This window comes from Notamacropus eugenii, chromosome 2 (genome assembly GCF_028372415.1).
Source record: "Notamacropus eugenii isolate mMacEug1 chromosome 2, mMacEug1.pri_v2, whole genome shotgun sequence".
Classification (NCBI taxonomy): Eukaryota; Metazoa; Chordata; class Mammalia; order Diprotodontia; family Macropodidae; genus Notamacropus; species Notamacropus eugenii.
In genome coordinates, this window is record NC_092873.1 from 396,459,451 (window position 1) to 396,486,632 (window position 27,182).

The window sequence follows — 27,182 nt, forward strand, 5'->3', positions numbered from 1 at the left end:
CTGAGGTCACTGGAATAAATGTCAGTTCCTGGTAGTCAGCTCAGAAAGCTGAGTTTAGGTTTTTTGGCTTCTCCCAAGGGCTAGCCAGCAGCTTAGAATGATTCAGTGGCACAATCCTAACTCCCTCAACTCATCTGTAAGAGCCTCAGTATTTCAAACCAAACTTCAGTAACAGGTTTCAGAAACCTGCATGTTTATAGCACTTCACTTTATCTTGAGCTCTGTTTTATCTGAAAGTCACTGATTGATTGGCTTCCTGGGATTAGAGTAGCTGATTTCATGTTACAGGTTATTTTCTCCTCCTGGTTTGTTTCAGTGAACCAAAATAAATTGTTTCGCATCACCAAGTGGTCATTAGAATCCTGCCAAGAAAATTTTCTTTAAGAAATCTTGGATTCTGAATTTTATTGTCTTGGGTCTATAACCTGGTGTAACCAGTAGTCTGTTGTATGTGTACCATTTTTTTCCTCACAGGTGAAAGGTTGTCTAAACCTGACAGAGGAAAAATGCGCTTCCACAAAATTGCCAACGTCAATAAGGCCCTGGATTACATAGCCAGTAAGGGCGTGAAACTGGTATCCATTGGTGCTGAAGGTAAGCTGAGACACTAATCTCATGATGGTGTTGTGAGAGCAAAATGAGAGAGGGATGAAAGGGGTCCAAAAAACATAAAACTCTATACAAACATAAAATACTGTCATAGTAGGGACGACTGGTGGCACAGGGCATAGGTGAGCACTGAGCTTACCTGAGTTCAAATCTGGCCGCAGACATTAGCTATATGACCCTGAACAAGTCATTTAATCTCTGTGTGCCCCAGTTTCCTCAACTGTAAAATGAGAATAGTAATAGCACCTGCCTGGCAGGGTTGTTGTGAGGATAACATGAGATAATATTTGTCAAACGCGCTTAGAACAGTACATAATAGGTACTATATAAATGCTTGTTCACTCTCTCATATTAATGGTTATACATTATAAGTTGACAGAAACTGAAAATGTCTTACCCTGTTGGTCATTGACTCCTGTGACCCGTTCAGGCTTAGTAAAGCCTACTAGTAGAGTCTAGGTAGAGGTAACATGCTTCCTGAGACTTAACTGTCCATGTCTGATTGTTGAACATTTTCCCTAATGGATTCTTAGAAGATGAAAAATTAATTGGTTGATTTTAGTCAAATATTTTCAGCAAGATTTGTGCTTTTGAGTCAATTCTGAATTTATCCAGGGGCTGAGGAATTTGGGCCCCTGTACCACATTTGAAGACATTAGCATAAGGATTGTAATTATACTGTGGGCCTATAGAAATGTAACAATTCTTTTCATTCTTGGATGTAATTAAAGGCATCGCTGTTGAAAGAGTGCAATGGTAAGTATGTTCAGATAATGTTGTAGAATTTGTTTCTAATGTTGTTTTCTTCTTGTCTGCAGAAATTGTTGATGGCAATGTGAAAATGACGCTGGGTATGATCTGGACCATCATCCTCCGCTTTGCGATCCAGGATATTTCAGTGGAAGGTAAAGTATATGGGAGATAACCTGAATATGTTTAAAAAAAAATTGTAGCAAGCGGTGAAAATGAAATGTATTCTACAAACTGAACTTTGTTTTCTAAACTTGAAGAGTCGGTTATAAGATTGAACCCATTTAGGAACAAGAGCATTCTGCTTCAGAATTATATTTGCCTTGGGCAGCTAGGTATCAAAGTGGATAGAGTGCTGGACTTAGAATCAGAAAGACCAGAGTCTACATTCAGTTTCAAACACTTACTAACTGTGTGATTCTAGGCTACTTACTTATCTTCTCTGAGTCTTAGTTTCCTCATCTACAAAATGGGGATAATAATAGCATCTAGCTTGCTGAATTGTTGTAGAGAACAAATGAGATAATAGATGTAAAGCATTTTGCAAACCTTAAAGTGCAGTATAAATAATAACTCTTGTTAGACTGGGCTTAAGCAATGCTGTGTCATTCCTGGGGGTGGAATCTTTGTAGAAAGGATTAGTGCTATGTTCAGAGCACAAGTAGCTAGGAAAATGTACAGATATTTAGTTCTTAAATATTTATTACAGGATTACAAATAAGTGCAATGAATACAGCTATCTGTTTGAAATATTTGGGCTTATAGCTAAAACAAAAAGAATTTCAGGTACAGAAAGAATTTATTAAAAATCAAGTCTTCCTTTCTTAACAGAATCTTGACTTTTTGTGGTGGCTCTCTCCCTAGCCATCACTGCTTCACAGAAAGGACAGTTTAAAGCTTTGAATCTCCAGTGAAGATGAAAATCACTTGTCTTTTACTCCCACTCAATTTATAAATATTTTGATCTATTCATTACTGCTAAAAGGTGTTAAGTTGATTTCTCTCAAAATAGATTTTCTATTTAGCCTGAAATTACCAACTGTCTAACTAGCTACAGGTCTGTTTGAGGAGATTCCTGTTTATTCCACATCCATGACTTAACTTGACCTGCCTTCATTAACCAAACATTGGAGCTCCAACTTTTTATTTTCATATTCCATCAGAGTTCCAGGACATCTTCTAGTGCTAACCCCTTCTAGTTATTAATCAGTTCAAGGCACTGTGATAGGCACTTTGGGATATGAGGCACAAACCTTGCTCTCAAAGTGTTTACAGTAGAGTTTGGGTTACTCTTTAAGACGTTGAAGACCTTTGCATAAGCACATCAATCAGTCAATCAGCAAGCATTTATTAAACATTTACTATGTTCCTGGAACTTGTGCTTGGAAAAACATGAAAATCAAACATGAAAATAATCCCTGCCCTCAAGGAACTTACATAGTAATGGGGGGACAATATGTAAACAGTTTCATTTAAAATACTTACAGAGGAGGAGGAAGATAACCTTAGAAGGAAAGGCCCAAGTGTCGAGGGAGAACATGAAGGCCTCTAGTAGAGGGTAGTAATTGAACTGAGTCTTAAAAGAAGTCAGGGATGACAAGAGGTGGAGGTAAGAAAGTTATAGTGCTCCAGGCTTCAGGAGACAGCCAGTCCAAATGCATGGAGATGGTAGATGTGCAAAGAACAGCAAATAGGCTGGTATTATTGACCCAAAGAGTAAATGAAGGAGAGTAAAGTGTGAGAAGACTAGAAAGGCAGGAAGGGGTGAGGTTGTGGAGAGGACTTTCTATTTGATCTTGAAGGTAATAGAGAGCTAGAGTTTTTGGAGCAGGGAGAGTGACATGGGTAGACCTATGCTTTAATAATCATCTTGGCAGCTATGTGAAGGACAGTTTGGAGGAGGGAGAAGGTTGAGGTAGGAAGACCTGTTAGAAGGCTATTCCAATAGTCCAGGCAAGAGGTGTTAAGGACCTGAACTGGCATGGCAGCCAGTTATTGGAGAGAAGAAGATATAGAGAGGTATTGTTCACATAGAAATGACAACATTTAGTAATATGTGAGATGAGTGAGAGTAAGGAGTTGAGGAGGATGACAAGGTTGTGAACTTGGGAGACTGAGAGGTTGGTAGTGCCCTCAATGCTTATAGTTGGGAAAGAGGGCAGATTTTGTGGGAAAGATGAGTTCTGGTTTGGATATGTTGCATTTGAAGTACCCACAGAAAATCCAGTTTGAAATGTCCAGCAGCAGTTTGAAATGTGAGATAGGAGTTAAAAAGAGAGACTAGAGCTGGATGTATAGATCTAAGAATTATCAACATAGGGATGGTAATTGAACCCATGGGAACTGATGAGATCACCCAGTGAAATGGTATAGAGAGAAAACAGATAAAAAACACAGGATGCTATTACAGAAAACTCACTGTTAAGTGAGGAGAAGAGTCTGAAGAGCTAGCAAAGGTAGCTAAGAGGGAATAATCAGTCCTGTAGGAGGACCAAAGGAAGGCAGTATCATAAAGACCCAAAGAGAAGAAAGTTTCCAATTGGACAAAATCAACCCTATCAAATGATTCAGAGAGGTCAAAAAGAGTAAGGAGTAGGAAAAGGCCATTATGTTTGGCAATTAAGAGATCACTGGTTATTTGAAAGAGAGCAGTTTCCATTGATTGGTGAAGTCAGAAGCTAGATTGTAGTGATTTTAGAAGACAGTGAAAGAGGAAGTGGAGTCACTAAGTATAGATAACTTTTTCAAACATTTGAGCAGAAAAGGAGAGGAAAGATATGGTACAGAATAGCTGGGCAGTATAGCAGGATGTAGTGAGGGTTTTTTTGAGGTTGGACAAAACATGATTGTGTTTTTAAGCAGCAAGGGTATAAGTGAATGAATGGATGAAAAATCATTTATTAGGCTCTTACTCTGTGCAAAGCACAAGTAAAAGCTGAATACAGACATAGAAAAGCAAGACAGTCAGTCCTTGTTCTCAGGGAGCTCACATTTTAATAGGAGACACAATCCATATGTGCAAGTTAGATGGAAAAGCCCAGTGGTCCTTAGGGTGCAATGGCAAAGCAGATGGTAATATATATTTTTAAATACCATTTCCATTGATAAAACTATATTTGTGCCTAATGTGAAGCATTTGACATTGCCTTTGTTGGTGAAAACTTTCTTTTCTGGGTCTTCAGTTGCTGTGGCTCCTGAACATGTAGTGAAATAATAATAACAGCTAGCATTTGATGGTGCTTTAGGGTTTGTAAAGGGTCTTGACAAACTTTAAAGCTGTATATAAATGACGTAAATGCTAGCTGTTATTGCGGCCCCCCACTTTCTTAACAGCCCTACCTCACAGGGTTGCTATCTCATTTGATCCTCACCACAGCCCTCTGAGGTATCTGTTATTATTATCCCCTTTTACAGATGAGAAAACTGAGATAAAGAGGTTAAATGACCTGTCCAGAATCACACAACTATTAAGTGTCTAAACCTGGATTTGAACTCTAGCCTTTCTCACTTCAAGTCTGTCACACTGTCCACTGTGCCATCTAGCATCTGCTAAAGTTATTGCCAGATCCCATCTCTACAAAGGTTGTTTATGTGAATTGGGCTAGAAGTAGGAAGGGTGAAGGGGCACATGTCTGTTCCCAGGGCACTTGGGATTTACCTTCCAGGCCATGGAATCTAGTCATCTGCTTATAGGTATAGCTGTATCTCTAACCCAGCACCCACCCTGCCTTGGAGGAGAGCAGAGTGGCTTCTGGCCCAAACTCCTTCTTCCCCCTCCTGGCAGGAATGAAAGTCTCTCTTGAAGAAGGGTTGGAGGAGAAGAGGGCTAGAGTTGTCTATTCTGCCTCCCTTGAAGCCACACAAACACAAGGACAAGCTTATTGCAATACATAGTGCCTCAGTGCCCATGTAGAGCCCCTCATATCCTTCCACAGGGGCTCTACATTGCTACACTGATGCTACTGAGCAGACTATTCACATATGGCTCAAATTTCTGTAAGTCATAGAGGACAAGACTCCTGTGTCTCCGTACAAAATTAATGATTTATATAAATCATAAATACAATTTAATAAAATTAATTATAAAATAATAACAAAATCCTTAAAGAAAATAACTTTTTCTTAAAGGACATAGAACAATTCCAACCAAAGTAGGAAATGTATGGTTCTTTTCCGATCTGTTTAAATAAATAAGAATGATTTATTTAGTTCAATTTATAACTTCTCTAAGTAGCGAGGCAATAGGGTCCAATGGAAAACGGGCTAAGATCTGGGTTCATTTTTCACCGTTATTACTTGTTAGCTCTGTGATCTTAGATAATTCACTTTTGTTCTACTATTTGTTCATTTGCAAAATATCTCCAAGGTCCCTTCTAGCTCTAATTTACTGTGATTCTATCAATTGTCCCATATATAAATAACTTAAAAAAGAAACCTACATGAACATTTTCACCTACTTGCCTGTAATCATGTTTTTACTGTTGCATTATCTCACCCAGAAAACCCTTATTAAACTAGATCATACAAGATAAATGTTGACCACTAAACATCTGAGTCGTCACAGATTTTAAACAGTTACATTATGAATCCATTAAGATTTTACCACATTTTAAAAATTACATATTAATGACATCATCCATATATGACTGTCCTGAAGGAAAATTAGAGTGCCAAAAGTGTTATAATTCTGGATATTGCTTAATAGCCTAGGTACAATCTGTCAAATTAGTACTTGGCATTTTCTAGCATTTTTATAGGGTGTGTTTATTAGACAGACTTTCCTCAAAACAACCAACCAACAATTAAATGAAAAAAAAACCAAAGCATAAAACTCTTCTTTAGGCAGACTCTTTTTAGCCTTCAGCACAGTTGTTAACAAATTACCTTAGTAATTTAGATTTCATCGAGTCATTATTCTTTAATGAGCTCACTGTAACCCTCTGTGAGTTTACCATTTAAATGAAAGGATTTTTCACAAATATAATTTTCTAATGATATTGTCTTTTTTTTTTTAATAGATTAGACCTGAATCACTTTGGGGGATATGGTCTGCTTCAATGGAATATTTTAAATAAGTTTTTTTAAAGATAGGTCTACCTCTTATTGTAAAAATTAGAAATAAGTCTACCCATTTATAAAAAGAATATTATATATGGGGAGAACTGTCCCCAAATAGATTTTGCTTCCTTGGTATATCATGGAGGGTGCATAGTATACTGGAAAGAATGTTGGATGTAGGCATTTGAATCCTGCCTCTGCCACTTAATGTGTGGCCTTTAGCAATTTGCCTCCCTTCTCTAAGCCTCAGATTTCTTATCTGTAATTTAAGAGAGCTGAATTCAGTATCTAAGGTCCTTCCAGCAGGAGATCTATGGTTCTGTGATCGTGTTGTTCTTGTGGGGCCAATGATGAACACACACTAAGAACCCTAAAATCGATTGTTCTTGGACTAGGTATTGTAGCCATGTTTCCAGTTTACCTAATGTCCTGTAGCAGTAGATAACTGCATTCTAGTTTAACTTGTATCTCCCAGCAACGCAGAACTACGGATGCTGGCTTATTTGCACATTTGGGAAGCCCTAGGAAGTTGTTAATTTCTCTAAAGTTAAGTTCTTTATATTTCCTACCAAATTTTCTACATTTACTGCTGATCCTAAATTCCCTTTATCTTATTCCTTTGTTGTATTATAATATTTGTAGAAGAGAATGAACAGCCTGAGTCTAATGTTCTTGTGATCCTCGTCTGTAAAAAATGTTAGCAGTGGTTCCAGCTTTTGTCAGTAGCCACCCCAGAGGTCTTTGCTTGGGTAGTGATGCCTTGTGAACCCAGTTGTGTTTTTTCTCCTGTAGACTTTTCTCTGGTTTTCATTACAGAAACCTCTGCTAAAGAAGGTCTGCTTCTGTGGTGCCAGAGGAAAACTGCCCCTTACAGGAATGTAAATATTCAGAATTTCCATACTAGGTAAGACATCACGATCCTTTGTAAAAATTACATTAGAATCAATGAGTGGTGGAGAGAATAAATGTTTGTTCATACTAGCACTTTTCCTCTCCTCCAGTGATGAGAAAAATGTCTTTCTATGAATACGGAATTTCTGATGTCCAGTTTTGCCTGGGAACAAAATTTTGCATGCAAGAAATACAAATCTCCTCAAACAAGACTGAGTTTTTTGGAATAGAAGTTGTGAAATGTCAGAATACTTAATCAAAATGACTAGATTTCGGCCTTTAGCAGATAGACAAAGAGAAGGAAAGGAAAGGAAGGAATCTTTATTTGATAGGGCCAGAAGAATTGAGTCCCAACCTGCATTTCTCCAAAATCCAGTAATAACCTTCTTGCTAGGTTTCAATAGCTATACTAGAACACTGTGTCAATAACATGGGTAATTATTTAAACAAATATTTATTAAGCATTCACTGTGCCAGGTATCCTAGACAACAGAAAAGAACAAAAAGCCTTAAGTTCTTCCAGTTTAGAAGGCAACATTTTAGGTACACAGAACAACTGTAGAGCAATTCTGAGGGAGTGTGACATAATATGATATCTACTACTGGAAGAATACAAAGTAAAGGCAAGATTATGGCTTCACTTTTGGGATGCTTCAGGGAAAAAGTAATATTGGCATATCTATCGAATGAGAATTTGAACTGATGGACAGAAGGGAAGTGAACAGTCTCAACAGATTAGACAACCTAAGCAATGATGTGGCAACAGGATGGAGAACATCCTGTGTGTGACACCAACACAAGGTTGACTTAGAGTAGAGGGGTATCTATAGAAGATTTGAGAGTTAAAATTGGATAGGCAAAATGAAAGACCTTGAATATCAAAATAGAAAGTTTGGACTTACCCTTATTAGCAGTAGGGAAATATAGACAAGAGGGACTGCATGAGTCAGTGTGATTCGAACATAATCTAAGAACTTTATATTAGTTCTTTGTTTTCTGTCCTCTCACCCTTTTTCCTGTAGTCACATAGAAGAAAAACTTAAGAGCTTTTGCTCCCTTTTCTTGACCCTATATAGTAGACTCATGAGTAGCAAATTAGCCCAAAGGCTAGTAAAGAACAGAAGACATGAAGGTCATTAAAGACTCACAGGCTATATACCTGAGTTGACTTATTAGTACATGAGCTAGAATGAGCCTTTTCTGAATGCAAAAAAAAAAAAAAAATGATACTTCGTAAGATAAATGCCTTTTATAGTTCTCTAATAACAGATAATGTCTGAATCTCAATCTTTGTGCTGGCTCTCTCTCTTTCTTTCTCTCTCTCTCTCTTTCTCCATTCCCTTCTTCCCTCTCTCCACCCCCACTCCCAGCTATTCACAGTACTCCAACATTCCTTAGACTTTCACTTCTGTGAAATTCAGATGAAATCAAGGAATCTTGGTGCCCTAGTTCCAATCCCTATTGGCCTCATTGTAAAAAAAAATTTTTTTCTAATCATTTTTATTAGCTCTGTCCCAGGTAAGCTCATAGTTAAAGTAACAGGACTTTAATGAGATTTACATTTATTGTTAATATTTACAGAAAGTTCATAGTAAGGGGACTTTAACTACAAAGAAGATAGAATTAGAATTTGTAGTTTATAATAGTCATATAATACAAGTTCCTAGTTTACAAATAGATTGTATTCCAAAAACAGATCTCTAAATTGGCTGTTCAGAGCTCTGAAAGTGTTTTCCCATAGAAACAATGTTATACTTGGTGGTTAGTTCCCAAGCAAACAACCCAAAGCCTTAAAATCAGAACTACAGTACAAGACTATTGTTTAGTTCTATGAGGAGAAGCTCATCTCTGGTAAGTCTGAGTTTTGGTAAAGGGTTTGGGAAAGATGGTGGTGGTATTTGTAAGTGCAAGGGAGAAGGGAAGAAAAATTAGAGAGCTCCTGCGGTCCCTGACCCCCACAAAATAAAGGATTAACGTCCGAGTTTAGAGAAGAATGAGACCAAGCCCAGCACTGTGCCAATGTAACCAATGACTTGATTAACTTGTATTCCCATTCTTTTTAATTCCTTGTGAAGCTGGAAAGATGGCCTTGGACTCTGTGCGCTCATCCACAGACATCGACCTGACCTCATTGACTACTCAAAGCTTAATAAGGTCATTCTAGGTGACACAGCATGCTGCCCCCTCAGGGTCCTGACTTGTGTTACTTTGGCATGTTCTCTTAAGAATGAGCACAATAGCACTGAACTAACTCTGGATATGCTTCCCCCCGCCCCGCCCAGAAAAGATCTTTAAAAAACAGTAGTGCTGCCTGATCTAACCCTTCCCATGAGCAAGAAGCATGGCTGCTGGGTCAGACATATGTGTGTCTTTTACTGTTCTGTCTTTGCACTCCTAGCTGCTAGCAGAGGGTTTGATAAGTGTTTGTCTGATTAAATTAAATTGGATTTCTCAAGGAAAAAGCCCCAGATCTTCCTTTTTCATCCAGACTATGAATTGATAGATTGATTTAGTTTGATTTAACCAATAGTCCAAATATATCATTTCTTGCAGATTTTACTTCATGGATTGTGAATCTGTTCTAAGTCTGGGAGGAAGTTCAAACTCTCCTCTTGGGTTTCCTTTTTCTTTTCAGGTTCACTTAATTGTAAATACAGTCATATTTAATGCTGGTGAATTTGGTTTCAAATGTTAGGTTCAAATGTTAGGAGACAGGCACAGCATATTAAATATAGTTTACAATCCTAGAGAAGAAAGGATGCGATCTTTAAGCAAGGTTAAATTGTAGAGCTTAAGTGTCTTCTTCGATGTGCTTTCTCACTAGTTTGAAAGTAGAGACCATATTAATTCACGTTTACGTAGTGCTATATGGTTTAGACTAGAGCACTTTCTGGACAACAACTCTGGCACAAATACCATTCTCATTTTACAGATATGGAAACCAAGGAGTGAATGTGGAAACTCGCGTTTATGTAGCAGTTTAGAGTTTCTAGTATTCCTTGATTGCAACAGCCTTGTGAAGTAGGTCATGTAAACACCTTATCCTCACTTTTTAGCTAAGAAAAAGCTCACAGAGGTTAAATTACTTATACAATACCATGCAACTGGTTATGTCAGCACCATCGCTCAGCTCTAGGTTTCTTGGTAGCAGGTCCAGAATTTTGTTCTTTTATACCATTCTGCCCATCCATCTTCAAATTAAAGCAAACCCTCACCCCTCCTAAGCTTTTAGGGTGTTTTGCTCTTCTACCCTGAAAGTGATGTCAGTGGCAACATAACTCACAACTGGTAAACAAATCTTTCAGATGGTGGTAAGGCAAACAAAAAATTTCCTTCTGGTGGCTGCTGTGCTTAGTTGAGTATTTTGAGAATATCTTTATTTTTGTTGTTGAGCATGGAGTTTGATCCTGTATTATATTGTTCTCACCTGTGTGACTGAGGGAAGAGGTAGAAGAGTAATTGCCCTGAATTTCTGCATCAGGCTGGACACCGCAGACTTGGGTATCACACAAAGGATTTACTGGTTATTATTTAGACCAGGGTTAGGGCACCTGGACTTGGTCTGTGAAGTTTGGATTTAGTCAAAGGGTAACACCTGAGGACCTTGAGGACCACATGTGGCCTCGAGGCTGCAGGTTCCCCACCCCTGATTTAGACAATGCATCTGAAATAAGATAATGCCATAGATGAGAGAATTGGGTGACCATAGTTTCTCAGTTTGTACAGTTTGCTTTTTTTCCCATCTGCAAAATTAAAGTGTTGGACATGCAAATGGAAGTCGAGTTGGTCTGGTACAGAGGAAGGAGTGTGGATTTAGAGTCAGGGGACCTGAGTTCAAATCCTGATTCTGCCACTTACTGTCTATATGACCTCATGAAAATCACATCTCTCTAGGCCTCATCTATAAAGTCAGATGGTTAAGACTACATGATATTTAAGATCCTGTCCAGCTCAAAAATCTAGAAATTTGTTAAAAAACAGATTTCAATCTCATATAAATAAAAACTTCCCAACAGAATTCTCCAAAAGTGGAGTGAACTGCTTCAGTAGACAATAAGTTCCCTATCCATTAAAGGACTTTTAAATGAAGCTAGATGAATACTAGTTAGAGAAGCTGTAGAAGAGATACCTTCTCAGATGTACTATACCAAGTGACCTTTAAAGCCCATTTCAACTCTGAAAACCTAGGATTCTAGAGTATTATTATAAAGTTCCTTCTAGGTTAAAAAAACACCACATCTTAGTACCACCATGGTTGTGTGTTATCAATGAGGAAAAGTCCCGGTTCCTCTTCTTTATCTTATAGAGATCAAGAGTTAGTTGGAGGTAGAGATAATGATAGTAAATTTAGCTATCTATATCATCATCATTTCCTATCATATATTCAAATGCTTGGATATACTTTCAAAGCAGTTCACAAATACACACATTGCATCTTTATGGTGGAAAATAAAGGATGGATTATGAAATGATTCTCTCCATTTTTTTTGGCTAATTACGTTTTTGGTTCAACACATGGTCATTCTTCTTGAATTAGCCTATGACCACCTAAAATGGCTAAAACATTAAAAAAAAATCAATCTAACATCGCTAACATGGTAACATGTATATATAAGCTCTCCTTCATCTCCAGAAGTTTATATTTCAAGATGGTGTCCTTGAAGTTAAATATTGTTTAGCTATTTAAAACTGTTAGTTTAATACCAGATTTTTAACTTAAAAATTTTTATATAACTTAGCAAATATTAGCATTAGAGTAGATTACCATTACCATTTAATTGATGAAATAAAGTTGCTTTTCAATCAGGTGATTTATGTGCTTTCTTAAGTTAATACTCACATTTGGTTGAAAAAAATTTTGACTGAAACAATTATGTACCCTGAAAGGCTAGAAAACTTTATTCAGCTGCTTTAATCAGTACTGTATCATTACACTGTGATCAAGTGTTTGATGCTTGTGCTTGTCAGACATTATGTACAGTTTTATTATTCTGTGCCACCGGTGCATAATATTAAAGAATTTTTATTGAAATTTTAAAATGATTTTAAGGATGAAACACTATAGTAGGCATGTCATTTAAATTTGTTCCTAAACTTCTGCCTCTTTTTTTGTAGAGACTCTTTTTTGAGCTTATTACTCCCTCAAAATATGAGATCTACACATGGTCAGCAAACCTATACAGCATCAATTAAATCAGACTTTAAAATGTTCATGTTAATTCTACTTTTGAATTCCTAACCACTCAGTTTCATACTTCATGAATTTTTTTTGAGGAAAACATTTATGTCATTATCAGTAATAATGTTCAAAATAAGCTTTTATACCCAAAGAATTCATCTCAGACATTGAAAAAAATAAAACATGAAATGACGCATTTTCTGTACAGAGTATTTTTGTCCTAAGAGCTTTGTGATTTATTTTGCTGTTTGTAAGATTGTGCATGTGCAGTTTGTCTTGGTGTGATATTAGTATTTGTGTTTCCGGAACAATATAACTCCACTGTGAGATCTTTATTTTTCTCCAAACATTTGAGTTGAAATGCATTTTATTGGGGTTGGGTAGCAAAGGAAATAAAATTACTTAAACTGTAATGTATTTTGGTGAAAAAATGTGTGTGTGGGGGTGTATCTTACTGAAAAATGTGTTTGGGATAGAGTAAAGAGGAAGGATATATCCTTCAGAAAGCAAAATATGTAAAGAAAATCATTAGCAAGGATTAGATTTTTTAAAGCTGTGGGTTATTATTTTTAATTGGTTATTACTTTTTTTCTGTGCAGGATGACCCTGTAGGAAATATCAACCTGGCCATGGAGATAGCAGAAAAGCATTTGGATATCCCCAAGATGTTGGATGCAGAAGGTGGGATTTGAATTTTACTTAGTGACTTTTGTTTTTCTGGATGTCATTATGCCAGTCTCTTAGCTCTCTACAGTGTGATTTTGCAGCACTGTATTTCTTAATAAGTGATCATCTCACTTATGAAGATGTTATTGCAGAACTTCATGCATAAATTTTGCCTTGAAACTCAAAAGTGATGAGAGAGAGAGAGAGAGAGAAGAAACTTCTTCTCAAACTAACCTATGAGGCATGTAAAGACATTTTCTATGTAATGGAAAGCAAGAACATAGATTTATGTATATACTTTTAAAAAGTAACTTTGAAAATGACTTCCTCAAGTTTTAGCAGAACAATACTTTTTTTTTCATCATATGAACTCCAGTGCAGCAAATGAACCTAAATGTAAGATGTGAGAATTCTAAAAGAACTATAGAATTGAGCCTCTTCTATTCCAATAGCGGTTATACTCATCATATTCAAAGTATTTTGTCAGCTGGGGTGACCACTAAATCTCCATCACTTTCCTTTGAACAAGTCTCAGATATTCTAAAGATCTGGAAGAGCTTCATCTTTTTCCTTAATGTTGTATAGTATCACTCATGGTGTCTTGTAGTACATAAGCTTGTATACCCTTTCTTGTGAATACAGGATGAGTCAAAATTCCTTTATACCTAATGTAAGTCACTTTCAGCATAGATAACTCTCAGTTTCTTGTCTCACCCTGTATTTATTATTAACACCACTAGGCTCTGTGCTGCTATTCATTTGGTCTTATGTCAACAGTAAATCAAGTGTTTTCCATCATTTCCATCATTTCAGTTGGTTTCTTCTTCCTTTTTTAGTCACTTTTGGTAGTCTTATTTTATGTCTCAGTTTTCTTTTTCTTACTTATTTTTTCCACATTTATTGAGCTACTACTTCTGCAGGCAGAGCACTTGAATGACCAGCTCTAGTTATGGTCTCTGTAAGACCACTTTATAGCCAATGCACAAAATAGTAAAGGAATATCATGAGAACACTCGTCCATTTTTCACCCATATTTCCTCTTTCCAAGATCTGTTTATCCTTGTGGACTCTATCCTTTCCCCTGATCCTATGGGAAGTAATGACACTGGGAACATTCATTGTGACAATTCAGGGGGTTTGCTAAATCTCTTCAAGTTTGTGAAGTAACATCCTAATGGCCTGGAATTGAGCTTTCATAGTTGAGTCCCTGATTCGGTCACTCCTTCCCTGCTGGATCACTCTTAACTACCATTCCTTCTGGTATTACTGACACTCCTCCTATTTCCTGAAATTCTGATGTCTGGTTCAAGAATACTTCCATTCTTTTTGTTGTCAAAGAAGTTAACATTTCACCTGCCCTTTCCTCTATTATCTCACATTCTTTTCTCCCATTTATTTCCTCCTTTTTTCATCCAAATGTAGAAGACCCACATATACCTTTGCTCATATGCTGTTTTATCTTTTGACAATACCCTCTTATAAGAAAGTGATGGCAAAGGATTAGAAATATGACCAACCAGTATATAAATAGAAATACTTTAATATCTGTCATGTATTTTTCATCTCATAAGTTTTCTACATTTATTTCTGGTAAACTGTGAATTACTAAAGTAGCATTATACTTGAACTCCCTTACCTGTCATTCTTCCATTGTAATGTTGCTGACTAGTCTCATCCTTGAAGATCTCTCATCCCATCTAACGAGCCCTTCTCTGTCCCACATCGTTGGTTGCCCTGTTGGTCGTGTGTGTTGTGGAGTCCTAAATGGGGACATTGTCATGCCTAATAGACCCCTCCATGAAACTCTGTGATCTATAATTTTACGTTTGATGAGATTCTTCCTCATCTTGACCTATCTCCCAGCCAACAGAAAAAAAGAGAGAGGCCACTTTCATTGATCCCAGTTCCTTCTAATCCACTCCAACCCTACCCTCCTTTTTTAATGCTCTTGTTCAGGGGAATTGGTTTAGATTAGCAGCAAATGGACATGTACGAATGAATAGATGAATAGGAATCTTGATGATTCTTGTTCCCCCATGGTATATGGCAACATCAAGGCCATTGGGTTTAGGCTGCATGTCCCTCAGTGCCTATTTCCTCTTGAACCCTAGAGCTGGATAAATCCTGGAGCTTTTAAATTTAGCCTGGATGTGAAATATCCAGCTAGTCTGGGACTCCATGGCAGCCTAAGGCAGTCATACTCTTCTCTTTGGTAACTTTTAAATCTTTATGGGAAGTGATGGATTTTTATAGGTATTATTTCCTTGGTCTGATTGGATCTACAATGCCGTCCTATATAGAAAAGGGTTCCTTGCTTCGCTTTCTCTGCCCGATGATCAGTCAGCAGAAGGCTGTTGTCTTTAGAATGTCCAAGCAGTTAACCTTCTTTTTTCTACACAGATTTAGTATACACTGCCAGACCTGATGAAAGAGCCATAATGACTTATGTTTCCTGTTACTACCATGCATTTGCTGGTGCACAGAAGGTGAGAATGTAAATGATGAGCAGTCACCTCTCACCCTTCACCTTCTGTATCTTAAATGTTTTCCATTTTTTCTTTTTCCTTTTATTTCCTTCCTTCCTAATAAGAAAACCCTTCTGGTGCTTAATAGGCAGGTGTTTGTCTCATAGGCTAGTTTTCTTTGAAATCTTTTTTTCCCATCTGTTTTTTCCCATCAGCAGTTTTGTTTTATTTCCAAAAGATTTCCATGCTGTTTCACAATCCCACATTCTTTTTAACAATAGTGTTTTGAAACCTGGTGGCCAGCTCTTGACCTGGAGAATTACCACATGGCTATCTAATTGAATCCTGTCCTTTGCCTAAACCTAGTGTAGAAAGAATTAAATTCTAAATTGGAAGGAAAGACAATGTGGCATGCCAATATGCTTTGTGTAGAAGAAGAAAAGATGAGGGCAATCAAGTGGGTCTGTTTTCTCTTTTCTTGTTGGGTATTAGAGGAGCCTTTATGAAATGTTCACATTCAGAAATGTGATAGTAAATGGTCTGTTTTCTCTCTCTTCTTGTGGGATATTAGAGGGGACCTTTGTGAAGGATAGAATTCACAGATGTGACAGCAAAAATCATAGTGAGTGTATGAGTTGTATACCTTTCTCGTTCGATTTCTATTACTACTGGCAATTTTTAAATGACCTGGTAAGTAAACACAGTTAGTACTAGTGACTCTGAATCCATGCACTGTCCAGTTCAGGTTTCAAGGCAGAAAACGGGTGCGAAGACAAAGCAGTAAGTCTCATTGCGAATATTGCCAGCATTTTGTTTGTTGCTCCTCTGAGAAAACCAGAAGCCCTTGCATTTTCATCTGGCTTAACCAGTTTAAAAGGCAAATACATCTGGGCCTGACTGCTCATTGACAATAATTATAATGTCTTATTGTTCAGTCATTTCAGCCATGTTCTGTTCTTCTTGACCCCACTTTTGGGTTTTCTTGGCAAAGATACCGGAATGGTTTGCCATTTTCTTCTGCAGCTCACTTGACAGATGAGGAAACTGAGGCAAACAGGGTTAAATGACTTGCTGAAGGTCACACAGCTATTAAGTATCTGAGACCAGATTTGAACTCAGGAAGATGTTTTCCTGACTCCAGCCCAGCATTCTATCCATTGAACCACCTAGCGCCCATGATTATAATATCTAATGAACAATAAAATGAGTTCTCACCTTAACCAAATAATCAGACTTTTTAAAAAAATACAAGAAGACTGGAAAAGAGACAGACTCTTGGTTTGATTTGCTTTTAAAATTTTTGTCTACTTTTATTTTTAATGTTTGTTCCAACAAATCTAATGTGGGATTTATTCCAGTTTTCTCTATTCTCCATGAAGCTCAGGGTTGGGGGCAGATGCCCATGCAACACACAGAAAAGTCATCAGGTCAATTAAAAACCCATTCCGTTCCTCCTTTTGTTTACTTTGATTTTTACTCTTCATTTTGTGTTTGTGTGTGCTTGTGTTTTTTTTTCTTTTTTTTCTTTCCTCCCATTCAGACATTGTGAATACTCCCAAACCTGATGAAAGAGCTATCATGACTTATGTTTCCTGCTTCTACCATGCTTTTGCTGGAGCAGAGCAGGTATCAGTACTTGGCCCATCTGGGTTGCTATGCTGTTTTTTGGCTTGAGTTTTTTTTAATTGTATGTTCTGTATGTGTATGTTAATTGTGCTTCACATCTTACCTGAGTTAAAAATTTTTGGAAAAAAAACCACAACAAATCTTTTTTTTTTAAACATTGGCAAGTATAAAGATTAAATACTCTAACAGTTCCAAAATGTTTTTTGCATATCTCTTATTTTGAGATGTTTTTCTCATTTCTCTTATAACTTAAGAATATAGGTGGCATGAGAATTCTGCAAATTCAATTAGCAGTGAAGGAAATGGAGAAATAAGTCCTTAATCCTCTCTGTCTACAAACCTGCCAATATGGAATGATTTATTGTAACGTCTTTAATACTCCCAATTAAAAGAAGACTTTTCTTTAAAAGGAATAACCCTTTGTTAGGTCATTTTGACTTCAGAAATATTTTTATTCTAAGTGATGTTCCGGTAGTGTCTCTTGGCTTTCTGCATATTTACTTATCAGTACTCCTTGCTACTTGTGTGAATCTGCACTTGGCAAATCCTGCCAGATGAACAGATTCAGGTAGATAAAGCATGTCTTGTTTCTTGCATCCAGGAACCTGCATGTTGCTTAGGACCACTTCAGAATTGAAATCAAGGAAGTGGCATAGTTTAGGGATTATGTGGTGAGGCATTGATTGAAATAGGGCATGGGTTTGGAAGCCTGGATATTTAAGTATCACCAATTGACTGAATATTTGATCATGGCCCAAGTTACTGTATAGCTCATCACTTCAGCTTCCTTTTCACAAAAAAACCCCCAAAAAAACCAAACCAAAAACCTTCTACTTTGGGCAAATTCTTGTAAGAAATAAACCCCAACATTGGTAACGTACTTTGAGCCCTGTGAAGGAATAATCTCATAAATTCACAGTATTCTTATCAGAGGAAGAACAGATGTGCTTTTTTGTTCTGTAACCTTCTCAGTCTTGAAGTCAAGGCAGTTGAAAAATAGATATTAAAGGACCTGAGATCATAGTGTCCTTGGATGGTTTCATGGGAAGACTCTTTTCTCCCTTGCCCCTAGGTACTAACTTGCCTGATGTTTTAAAAGTATGTTGTTTTTCCTCTAACCTACTTGGCTTGCCATGTAAGTCTATGTAAAAACTGTAGTTTAGGTGTAAAGTCACCTACAGTGACTTATTGTATTCAATCTTACTGTTCCTTAAACTAACACACATGATCTGCTCCATTGGCAGCAACTTCATTTCCCCTCATTACCGCCCATTCCCTACCACATTCAGTTTGTATCTGCACCTCAGTATCATAGAGCTGTCCTGTTTACCTATTGTGTTTTACAGGCCGAGACAGCAGCTAACAGGATATGTAAGGTTCTTGCTGTGAATCAAGAGAATGAGAAACTGATGGAAGAATATGAGAGGCTAGCAAGTGAGGTAAAGAAAGACTGGTGAACTATAATGCTGTCAATACTTAATCCAGATAATGAGGCCCAGGTGGTGTTAAACTGATTCCCAGTGTTTATTTTTATATTTTGCATCTCAGGTGGAGTAAAATGTAGGAATAGACATGGATCTTGCTAGTCCTTTAGCAACACAATTATTGGCACTATGTTATTGAGGAGAGATTTCAGACAACCCTAAGATGTGCTCCTTAGGGGTTATGAGAGTACTATTAGATTACATTCCTAGCTGTGATGGTGTCTGACAACCTCTATGGGGTAGAACACTAACTGTAGGGTAGCTTCTACTAGATGCCAAGGCACTCATGTGCTCCACCCCCAAGTGATGTATCCTATCCTATCATCTGTGTTGAGGAGCCATGCTGCTCCTCTGAAGCGCTGGCCACTGCTTGGCATCATGGGAATTTGTCTAGCTTACTGGGTGGAGGAAGTTCCATCCTTTGTCCATATATAAAGCTAGAGATATGTTAGCGTTCAAGAGTCTTCACCAGATATTTGAATAGGGGCTGGTTATGACTCTAGTGAGAATCCTGTTTAGAATACAATATGTTAAATCTCTTTTCCTTAAAACTAGGGTTATAAAAAAAAATAGCCCTTCTCTCACAGATTGAAGAGGCTTGATTTCCTTAAACATAATATTTTCCTCCAAGTTCAGTTAGGAGAAAAGAAATATATATATTGAGATTACCTCTAAGGTGAACACTAGTGAAATGCCATCAATTGAAGAAGGAAAATAATTTTAGCATTGAATTACACACTCCAAGTCTAGTCAGTACTAGAAGAAATTGCATTCATTCCAAGACACAAGTTAACTTCTCAGATAATCTACATTAGGTCAGTCTAATGTAATAGTGTTATGTGTGTGTGTTGACAACTGATTAGATGTCTAATCTAATAGTTCTGGCCCAACTTTAGGCTGGGCCTATACCCTTTGGTCCTTTTCTATCTTTACCATGTCTGTTCTTATTTTTTATTTCACTTCAACTGCATGAAATATATTTGCATCACTCTTAAGGAAATATCCTTTTAAATTTAATTTGTTGTCATCCTCTGAATAAGTAGGCAGAAAGGTAACTTATGAATGGTTCTTTCTGCAATTCACTTCTAAAATCTTGATTTTAATTTGCAAGGTATAATGTGTACCTCATATTCAGAAATTCCCTGTCATACGTAGACACTATAGATTTTTTTTCCACACTGAATAGATTGATGATATGTATTTCAGAGTAGAATTAGTCTCAGGGGTGTACTTCTACTTCATTATCAGCGTGGGCCCATTTGAATAGCAAATCTCGAATGATAATCTGAATTAAGCCTGACCTTTTGCCAGTTTACATGGAATTGCACTCCTACCATGTGAGGATTTTTATTTGGAAACTCCATCCAGCATTTGTCTGCTATTGTCTGGTTCCTGAGTTTACTGTAAATGTCACATTTGTAACACATGGCTTGCTTTGATACCTCAATTCTCTATCACCCAGGCAAAGGTGGTAGGTGATTACCAAGAGTTACAGGTGGATTTCGCTATAATAATAAAGAGAGACTAGATAAGAAATCTTAAGAACTTTATTCATACTATAGCCAATGGGTACTCCCCCTTCTACCTTTTTTTCTCTTTTAATCAACATCTAATGTGTAGGTCTTTGTAAACCTTAGAGCACTATGCAAATGTTAGCTATTATTGTTACTATTGTGTTTATTTATAAAAGGATAAGATTCCATGTTTTAGATTTGGGATTTAGTTTATTGGAGAAAGGGCTTTCTTTTTCCTTCTGAAACTTATTTTTTATTTTGGGAACAGCTTTTGGAATGGATTCGTCGCACAATCCCCTGGCTAGAGAATCGGACCCCAGAGAAGACGATGAAAGCCATGCAGAAGAAGCTGGAGGACTTCCGAGATTATCGTCGGAAACACAAGCCCCCCAAAGTCCAAGAGAAGTGCCAGCTGGAGATTAATTTCAACACCTTGCAGACTAAGCTGCGGATCAGTAACAGACCAGCTTTCATGCCATCAGAAGGCAAAATGGTTTCAGTACGTAAAGTTAATACCTCCATTTTCTTTAAGGGACACTCACTTGATTTAAAGATGCTTAACTTGGAAATCCCCCTCTGATGGAGTACTCTGCTTGGCAACTTCTATTTCTTAACTATGAGTTTTGAGTAATTGCTGATTGTCACCTGATTCTGGTGCTTTTGGCTCTTAACACTTCAACAGTATGGAGCCTGAGTCATTCTTCTTGGTACATGGAAATATCTTCTCTTAGGTGACTTTCTTGGGTGTGGTAGTTTGGAACTGTATCCTCTTCAAATTAAAAACTACACTTCTGGGAGTTTTTTAGCCTTGTTTCAGAAAGGTATCAGATATTTGTTAATTGATAACAGCAGTTTGGTTAAATACAGCATTTTTTAAGTCATTGAAGATATTTGGTAGTCTTCAAAAAAGATTCAGTAATCATTTGGGAAAAAAAATAAAGCCATTGTCAAACAGGCATTATAGGATTTTTTTTAAAGGTCAGCATAGCAAAGATGAAAATAATCTGTATCTTTTCTTCTAGGATATTGCTGGTGCTTGGCAGAGGCTAGAACAGGCTGAGAAGGGTTATGAGGAATGGTTGTTAAATGAGATAAGGAGACTAGAACGCCTGGAACATCTGGCTGAGAAGTTTAGGCAGAAAGCTTCAACTCATGAATCTTGGGCATACGGTAAGCTGCTCAGATTATGTGTGAGAAGTTAGTTAGAACTGAGCTGTGATCAGAAGAGCTGGAAATGCCATTGACTTGTGTGACTGTGGGGAAAATGCCTTCACCTCTTTGTTTTAAAGCATCTGAATGGATACATTTTATAATCCAGCTAATAGTTATTGGAGCATTCAGTCTATCTTAGTGCACATCTCCTTTTACTGGGCTCTCTTGAATTAAATGAGATGCTTAAATTCTTCGTAGACATTTTTTATTACCTATGCTATACCCAGTACTGTCTTAGTTGTTATAGGGAATATCATCTGGCTAAGGATCTGCCAGTAGAAAGTCTGTTGAATTCCATACAAAATATGATTTCGCATTTTAAAAAAGTAGCCAACAAAGCAAAAACATGGCTATCCTCATTTTATTTTTACAATTCTGCTACTTCATTTTAGCTTCATTCTCATTTCCTTCAGACCTTAGGGTGTATCTAATCAAGTCAGCAAGCATTTATTAAGAAGCCAGGCACTATGCTAAGAGCTTGGAATAAAAAATAAACAGAAAGACAGTCATTGCCTTCAAGGAACTTAGATTCTAATGGAGGAAGACCAGCTCTTAAGAGGAAGCAGAAATGGGGGTTGGGTGTTGATGAAGCTGTTGATGCAGCAGCAGGGCATCCTCCTCCTTAAAATGGGGGTTCCAGGAGGAACTGGTCAATCAGAGGGAGAGGCTCCAGGGGTGGAGGACACTTCCAATGGATGGAGTCCAAGGGTTGATTCCAGGGGTGGAGTGAGCTAACAGGGTGAAGAGGTTTCTGAGGCTTTGTAGAGAAAGACTGGAAGAGTCAGGAGTGCAGTCTAGAAGAGAAGGAAGATGATCCCAAGCATATGTCCATGGCTGTGGTAATATTTTTTTTGTGTTGTATAATCATCTACTTTGTGTGCTAAATTGTAATAATGACTTGCATATACATAGTGTTTCATAGTCTGCAAAATCATTTTTGTATACATTATCTCCTTTGATCCCCACAAATAACCATCTGAGGTAGGGACTGCAGATATAATTATCCTCATTTTTTGGATGGAAACTTGAGACTGAAAGGTAAAGTGATTTCCCCAAAAGCACACAGTTAATAACTGACTCCTTCAGGTCCTCAACTCTTACCTAGTCCAGTGAACTTAACCTGTCTACCATACTGTTTCTCTGTAATACTGAGGATGAAGCCTTTCCTATTGAAATAGGAAAATAGAGAGAAAAATGTTGTTGTTCAGTTGTCCGACTCTTTGCGAGCTCATTTAGGGTGATCTTGGCAAAGATACTAGAGTGGTTTGCAGTTTCCTTCCCAGCTCATTTGACAGATGAGGAAATTGAGGCAAACAGAATTAAGTGACTTGCCCAGGGTCACACAACTGATTAAGTGTCTGAGGTCAGATTTGAACTCAGGAAGTTTTCCTGACTCTAGGCCTGGCACCCTAACCACTGAGCCACCTAGCTGCCCTAGAGAGGACATAACTCCTATTTTTCTCACAAATTAGTCTTTGCATTCCTTTTCAGTCATTGATAATCTCGTTACAAAAAATAGTTGACTTCTTGCCTCCACTTCCTTCTTTGTTTTTTTTTTTTAATTCATTCAGTTTTAATTGCTCTCCAGAAAGAAGAATGGAATCTCCCTGAGGCAAGGTGTCTGCAATTAAGTTTGGGTTGAGGTGATGATCATGCCAAATTCTCAAAATTTAGGAAGTAGTTACTGAGAGATAGGTACAATTTTAGGAATAAAAATCTCTGTTATATATGAACACATACTTTGATGGGAATTACAGAATTAAATCAAGATGAGACTATGGAAAGGGTAGGACAAATGGATGAGGGACAAAATATCATGTCTAATTATTGTGGGTAGAGTGACACTGAGCTAGAGAGACATCATTAAGTGGCTCAGCATTGTCCTAGGAAATTAGGCTACATCCTAAATGAATTGATGTTTCAGTGTGTACAAATTTATTCATGCCAAATTACTGTTCCCTCCACCCCCCTTCACCCCTCATGTAGACATTAATTATCACCCTGGTAAAGGCCCCTGGGAAAGCAGTAATATGAATGATGTCCCAAGTTTCGATTGAAATAGGTATGGACCTCTATATTATGGTCATCATTCTTCCTCCTTCTCTTGGTTCTTTGGAATTATGATGCTCTCAGAGCACTCTGCAGCTATGCACAGGCTGACATGTGGAATCAGAGTATTAATAATCCTTTCCCACAACCTTTTCAGGCAAAGAACAGATCTTGCTCCAGAAGGATTATGAGTCTGCTTCTCTGACTGAAGTCCGCGCTTTGTTGAGGAAACATGAGGCTTTTGAGAGTGACTTGGCAGCTCACCAGGACCGGGTGGAACAGATTGCTGCCATTGCCCAGGAGCTGAAGTATGTTCTATTTCAAGGCATGCAGCTGCTGACATTTAGCTGATAAACTCTTTCCAGTGAACCCGATCATGTCGTAGGTACAATGTAAGAATTCCACAGATAGCTTCTCAAGTAGATTATCCAGAATCTAGCAGGGAAGACCTGTTTCTCTCTTCCTGGCCTATATTTAGCAAGAGAGCCAAGCTGGGGAATTCTACAGCAGGAGGTGATTGTGTGTGTGCACACGTGTGCGTGCACACGTGTGCGTGTGTATGTGTTTAAATGAACTGACTTTAACTAATATTGATCTTCACCTCTGGTAGAAATTATTGTGCTCTCATGCATCACTGTCTCATCAACCGTGGCTCCTAGCACAGTTGACTTTATTGCCAGGAAGTGAATCTTGAGGAGTTGGGAATAAAACTGTTGGTTATGTTTGGGACTCTGGAAGCTTAAACATCATATTGCTCCAAAAAGAAAGTTATCTGACTTATGATAGGGAAAAAGCACCGTGACTGTCAGTCGCACAATATCATAAAGTGAATTCTATCCCACCATCATGATTTTGTTACTCTTGCTACTGAACACAGGGATGGTTTTAAAAGAAAGACAGATGCCACCATATCACTGCCCTGGACATATTCTCTAAGACCTAGATATAATCTCCTGATCAAAAAGGATATCTTAATTCAGTTTCTTGGGAAGCTTCAGCCTAACTATTGTTGAACTAGTAGCATTTTTAAAACTGCAATTTTCACACTCTCTAATAAAGTATATTGGTTAAAGTATTATTCAAATTTTTCTTGATCTTGGTAAAAGCAAATACTTGAATGACATGAGGTTTTTTTTTTCCTGAAATGTGTCCCTTTATCCTCAGCAAACTGAATAAAATAAAGTTAATTCTTGATTCATTATAGGTTTATTATTTAGTCTGTCAACTCTCCAGGGCCTTTGTTTCTCCTCCCTTGTCTTTTCATCTTTGGGTCATATTATTTCTTTTTGAACCTGCTTTAAAACAGGAGAAAGAAAAGGAAAAGAAATTCAAATCACCTTATTTTGCTGCTTTATAAATTGCTGATAAAAAGTTTCTATTAGATTTCAACTTTGACTAAAGTTTTGGAGTAATTTGTGTATTTCAGTCTTTGTGTGATCTCTTAAACCCCACTGGTATAGCTAATCAAGAGATAGGTGTATAACATTTAGATCTTATTGTTATTTCATTGTTACCATTTCTGCTTCTTTTCTTTTGACCAATAATGAGTTGATGATCTTGAGCTATTCCTGATGCATACAAACTGGAAGAAAAAAACAAACAACTTCCACACTTTTCCACCTAAGTTCAAATATAAATGCCAAGTATAAAATTAATATTATATATTGAAACTTTATGCATCCCAGGTAGGGACTGGTTCAATTTTTCATTGATTAGGTGGAAGATGTCAGTTGAGAGAGTAAGAACAGGGTGGGAGAGAGGGAAGAAAAGGAAAGAAAGAGAGAAGAGGAAAGAGAAGAAAGAGAAATATCATTGTTTGAGTAACAGAAAAAAATTTTTTAAAATCAGAGAGAATACAAACTTAAGTTACACTGAAAGGAATTTAAGAGATAAGGAATTTCCTTATAGTTGTCTAACACTGGAATAGTTTATTGATAGATTGTATGGTGTCTTATAAATAATTCCAGAGATGAAAATATGGCTAGTTTTTAATGGTATATTGAAGATAGAATGATGGGCCAGCTGAAATTTCAGCATCCATTCTAATTTGTCAATTCCATGAATGTGTCCATTTAACTGAAATGGAAATGGAAATGGATTATGCATAGGTATGGATTTTATGTAGCTAAACTAACCTTTAACTTCTGGGAAATCCTTGTTAAATATCTATCAGCTCTTATATTTTTCAGTGAACTTTGGCATCAAATCACTTAATTCTACAAAGAGCCCATGCAACCTGTACATCTATTTTCTGTGAAGTGGAAGTAGATATTTCCTGGAAATTGTTGTCGTTTTTCTCACTAGTGGCCTCAAGTAAAGCTGCCAATTTCACCTGTCTAAAAGTGAAAAGAGTTTTGCTGTGTCCGTATGGGGTAGATCACTTGAATATTAGGGAAACCCTTCTTGTCCATGTGGTATTCTACTCCCAGTGACTAAGTAGAGTGTCTTTGGAGATAAGCCAAGGACACAATGCAGTGGAAGCTATTTCTACTCAGCTCCTTTTGATGTCAGCAGAATTCTAAGGACTGTCCTCCAGGTCGGAGAGTTGGCTTTGTCACAGATTCACTGCCAGATCTTTAAAAATAATCATCTCCAGAGGCCTGACCTACAGAACTAAGAGTGGCTTAGACCAAAATACTAAGTACAGACCGCATTTTTCACAAAATCACAAAATCATGTTTAGAATAGATAGAGACATTATAAAACCATTAGCCAGAATTTTTTTTAGTTTCTTTTCTACATTTATCAAGGGATAATGATGATATGATAGAGATAGTGATAAAAAGTTTGAAATTGAGTAGCGGTTGTCTACGTCAGAACCATCTTTAGTTTCTAATCTTTGTGTATTTGAGTTGTTGGTCTATGTACAATTTTAGTACATCTTCATAGGAATGACAGACATTTCTACTTTGCCTTAGTGAACTGGATTATCATGATGCTGCGAGTATCAATGACCGATGCCAGAAAATCTGCGATCAGTGGGACAGACTGGGAACACTTACTCAGAAAAGGAGAGAGGCTCTAGAGGTAAAGCTTTGGAAATTCTCTCAACAGAGAATCTTTCATTTCCTCTACTGTTTTTTGCAGCTTTATCATATTCACAGTGCTAAACTGGAATTGTTGCAGGCCAGCATGGTAGAAGCAACCACTAAAAAAGATTCCATATCAAAGAGGTGCAAAATTAGGGAAATCAAGACTGGAATTAGGACAGATAAGTCAATATATTGAATATTTAATGTATATCTTTGTCAGTGGTAGATAATTACAATAAAAAATGTCTCCAATTTCCATGAATTATGATAAAATCTCATTGGATACCAAGAAATTCCAAAACTTGATTTCCCAAAATGTATGTTTAGCTGAGATTAAACTGTATGGAAACCCAACAAAAGATGAAAGATAACAATGGAAAAAAATATGACTTTAGGAAACATTAGTATGAAGTACAGTTTGGGTGAATTTGATCACTAATAGGTGACACCCAATAGGGTGTTATTCTATCATAATAAATATTTGACAGTTAGCTGGCAATGATTTCCCTCTGTACGTAAAAAAGAAAGTATTTCAATTTTCTGACCTTGACTCTGATGAAACTTAAAATAGTGACTTCCAACTCTTCTAAAAGCCAAGGAATTATTTTGTTTACTCTTTCAAGGTATATTGATTGAAGAGTGAGGTT

General features: G+C 37.2%; 1 protein-coding gene across 2 annotated transcripts in view; it reads left to right on the forward strand.

Annotated features, from left to right (window-relative positions):
* ACTN2 (actinin alpha 2) overlaps positions 1-27,182 on the forward strand; it is a 96,498-nt gene that overhangs the window by 50,076 nt on the left and 19,240 nt on the right. The window contains exons 3-13 of one of the 2 annotated variants that reach the window (XM_072647558.1): positions 475-594; positions 1,428-1,514; positions 7,234-7,321; positions 9,384-9,462; positions 13,087-13,168; positions 15,554-15,639; positions 18,591-18,683; positions 20,511-20,741; positions 21,265-21,412; positions 23,661-23,811; positions 26,422-26,530. In XM_072647558.1, the coding sequence (XP_072503659.1) occupies positions 475-594; positions 1,428-1,514; positions 7,234-7,321; positions 9,384-9,462; positions 13,087-13,168; positions 15,554-15,639; positions 18,591-18,683; positions 20,511-20,741; positions 21,265-21,412; positions 23,661-23,811; positions 26,422-26,530 (1,274 nt within the window). Of the gene's footprint in view, positions 1-474; positions 595-1,427; positions 1,515-7,233; positions 7,322-9,383; positions 9,463-13,086; positions 13,169-15,553; positions 15,640-17,158; positions 17,245-18,590; positions 18,684-20,510; positions 20,742-21,264; positions 21,413-23,660; positions 23,812-26,421; positions 26,531-27,182 lie in introns of both variants that reach the window. The other variant, XM_072647557.1, reaches the window with a different exon arrangement.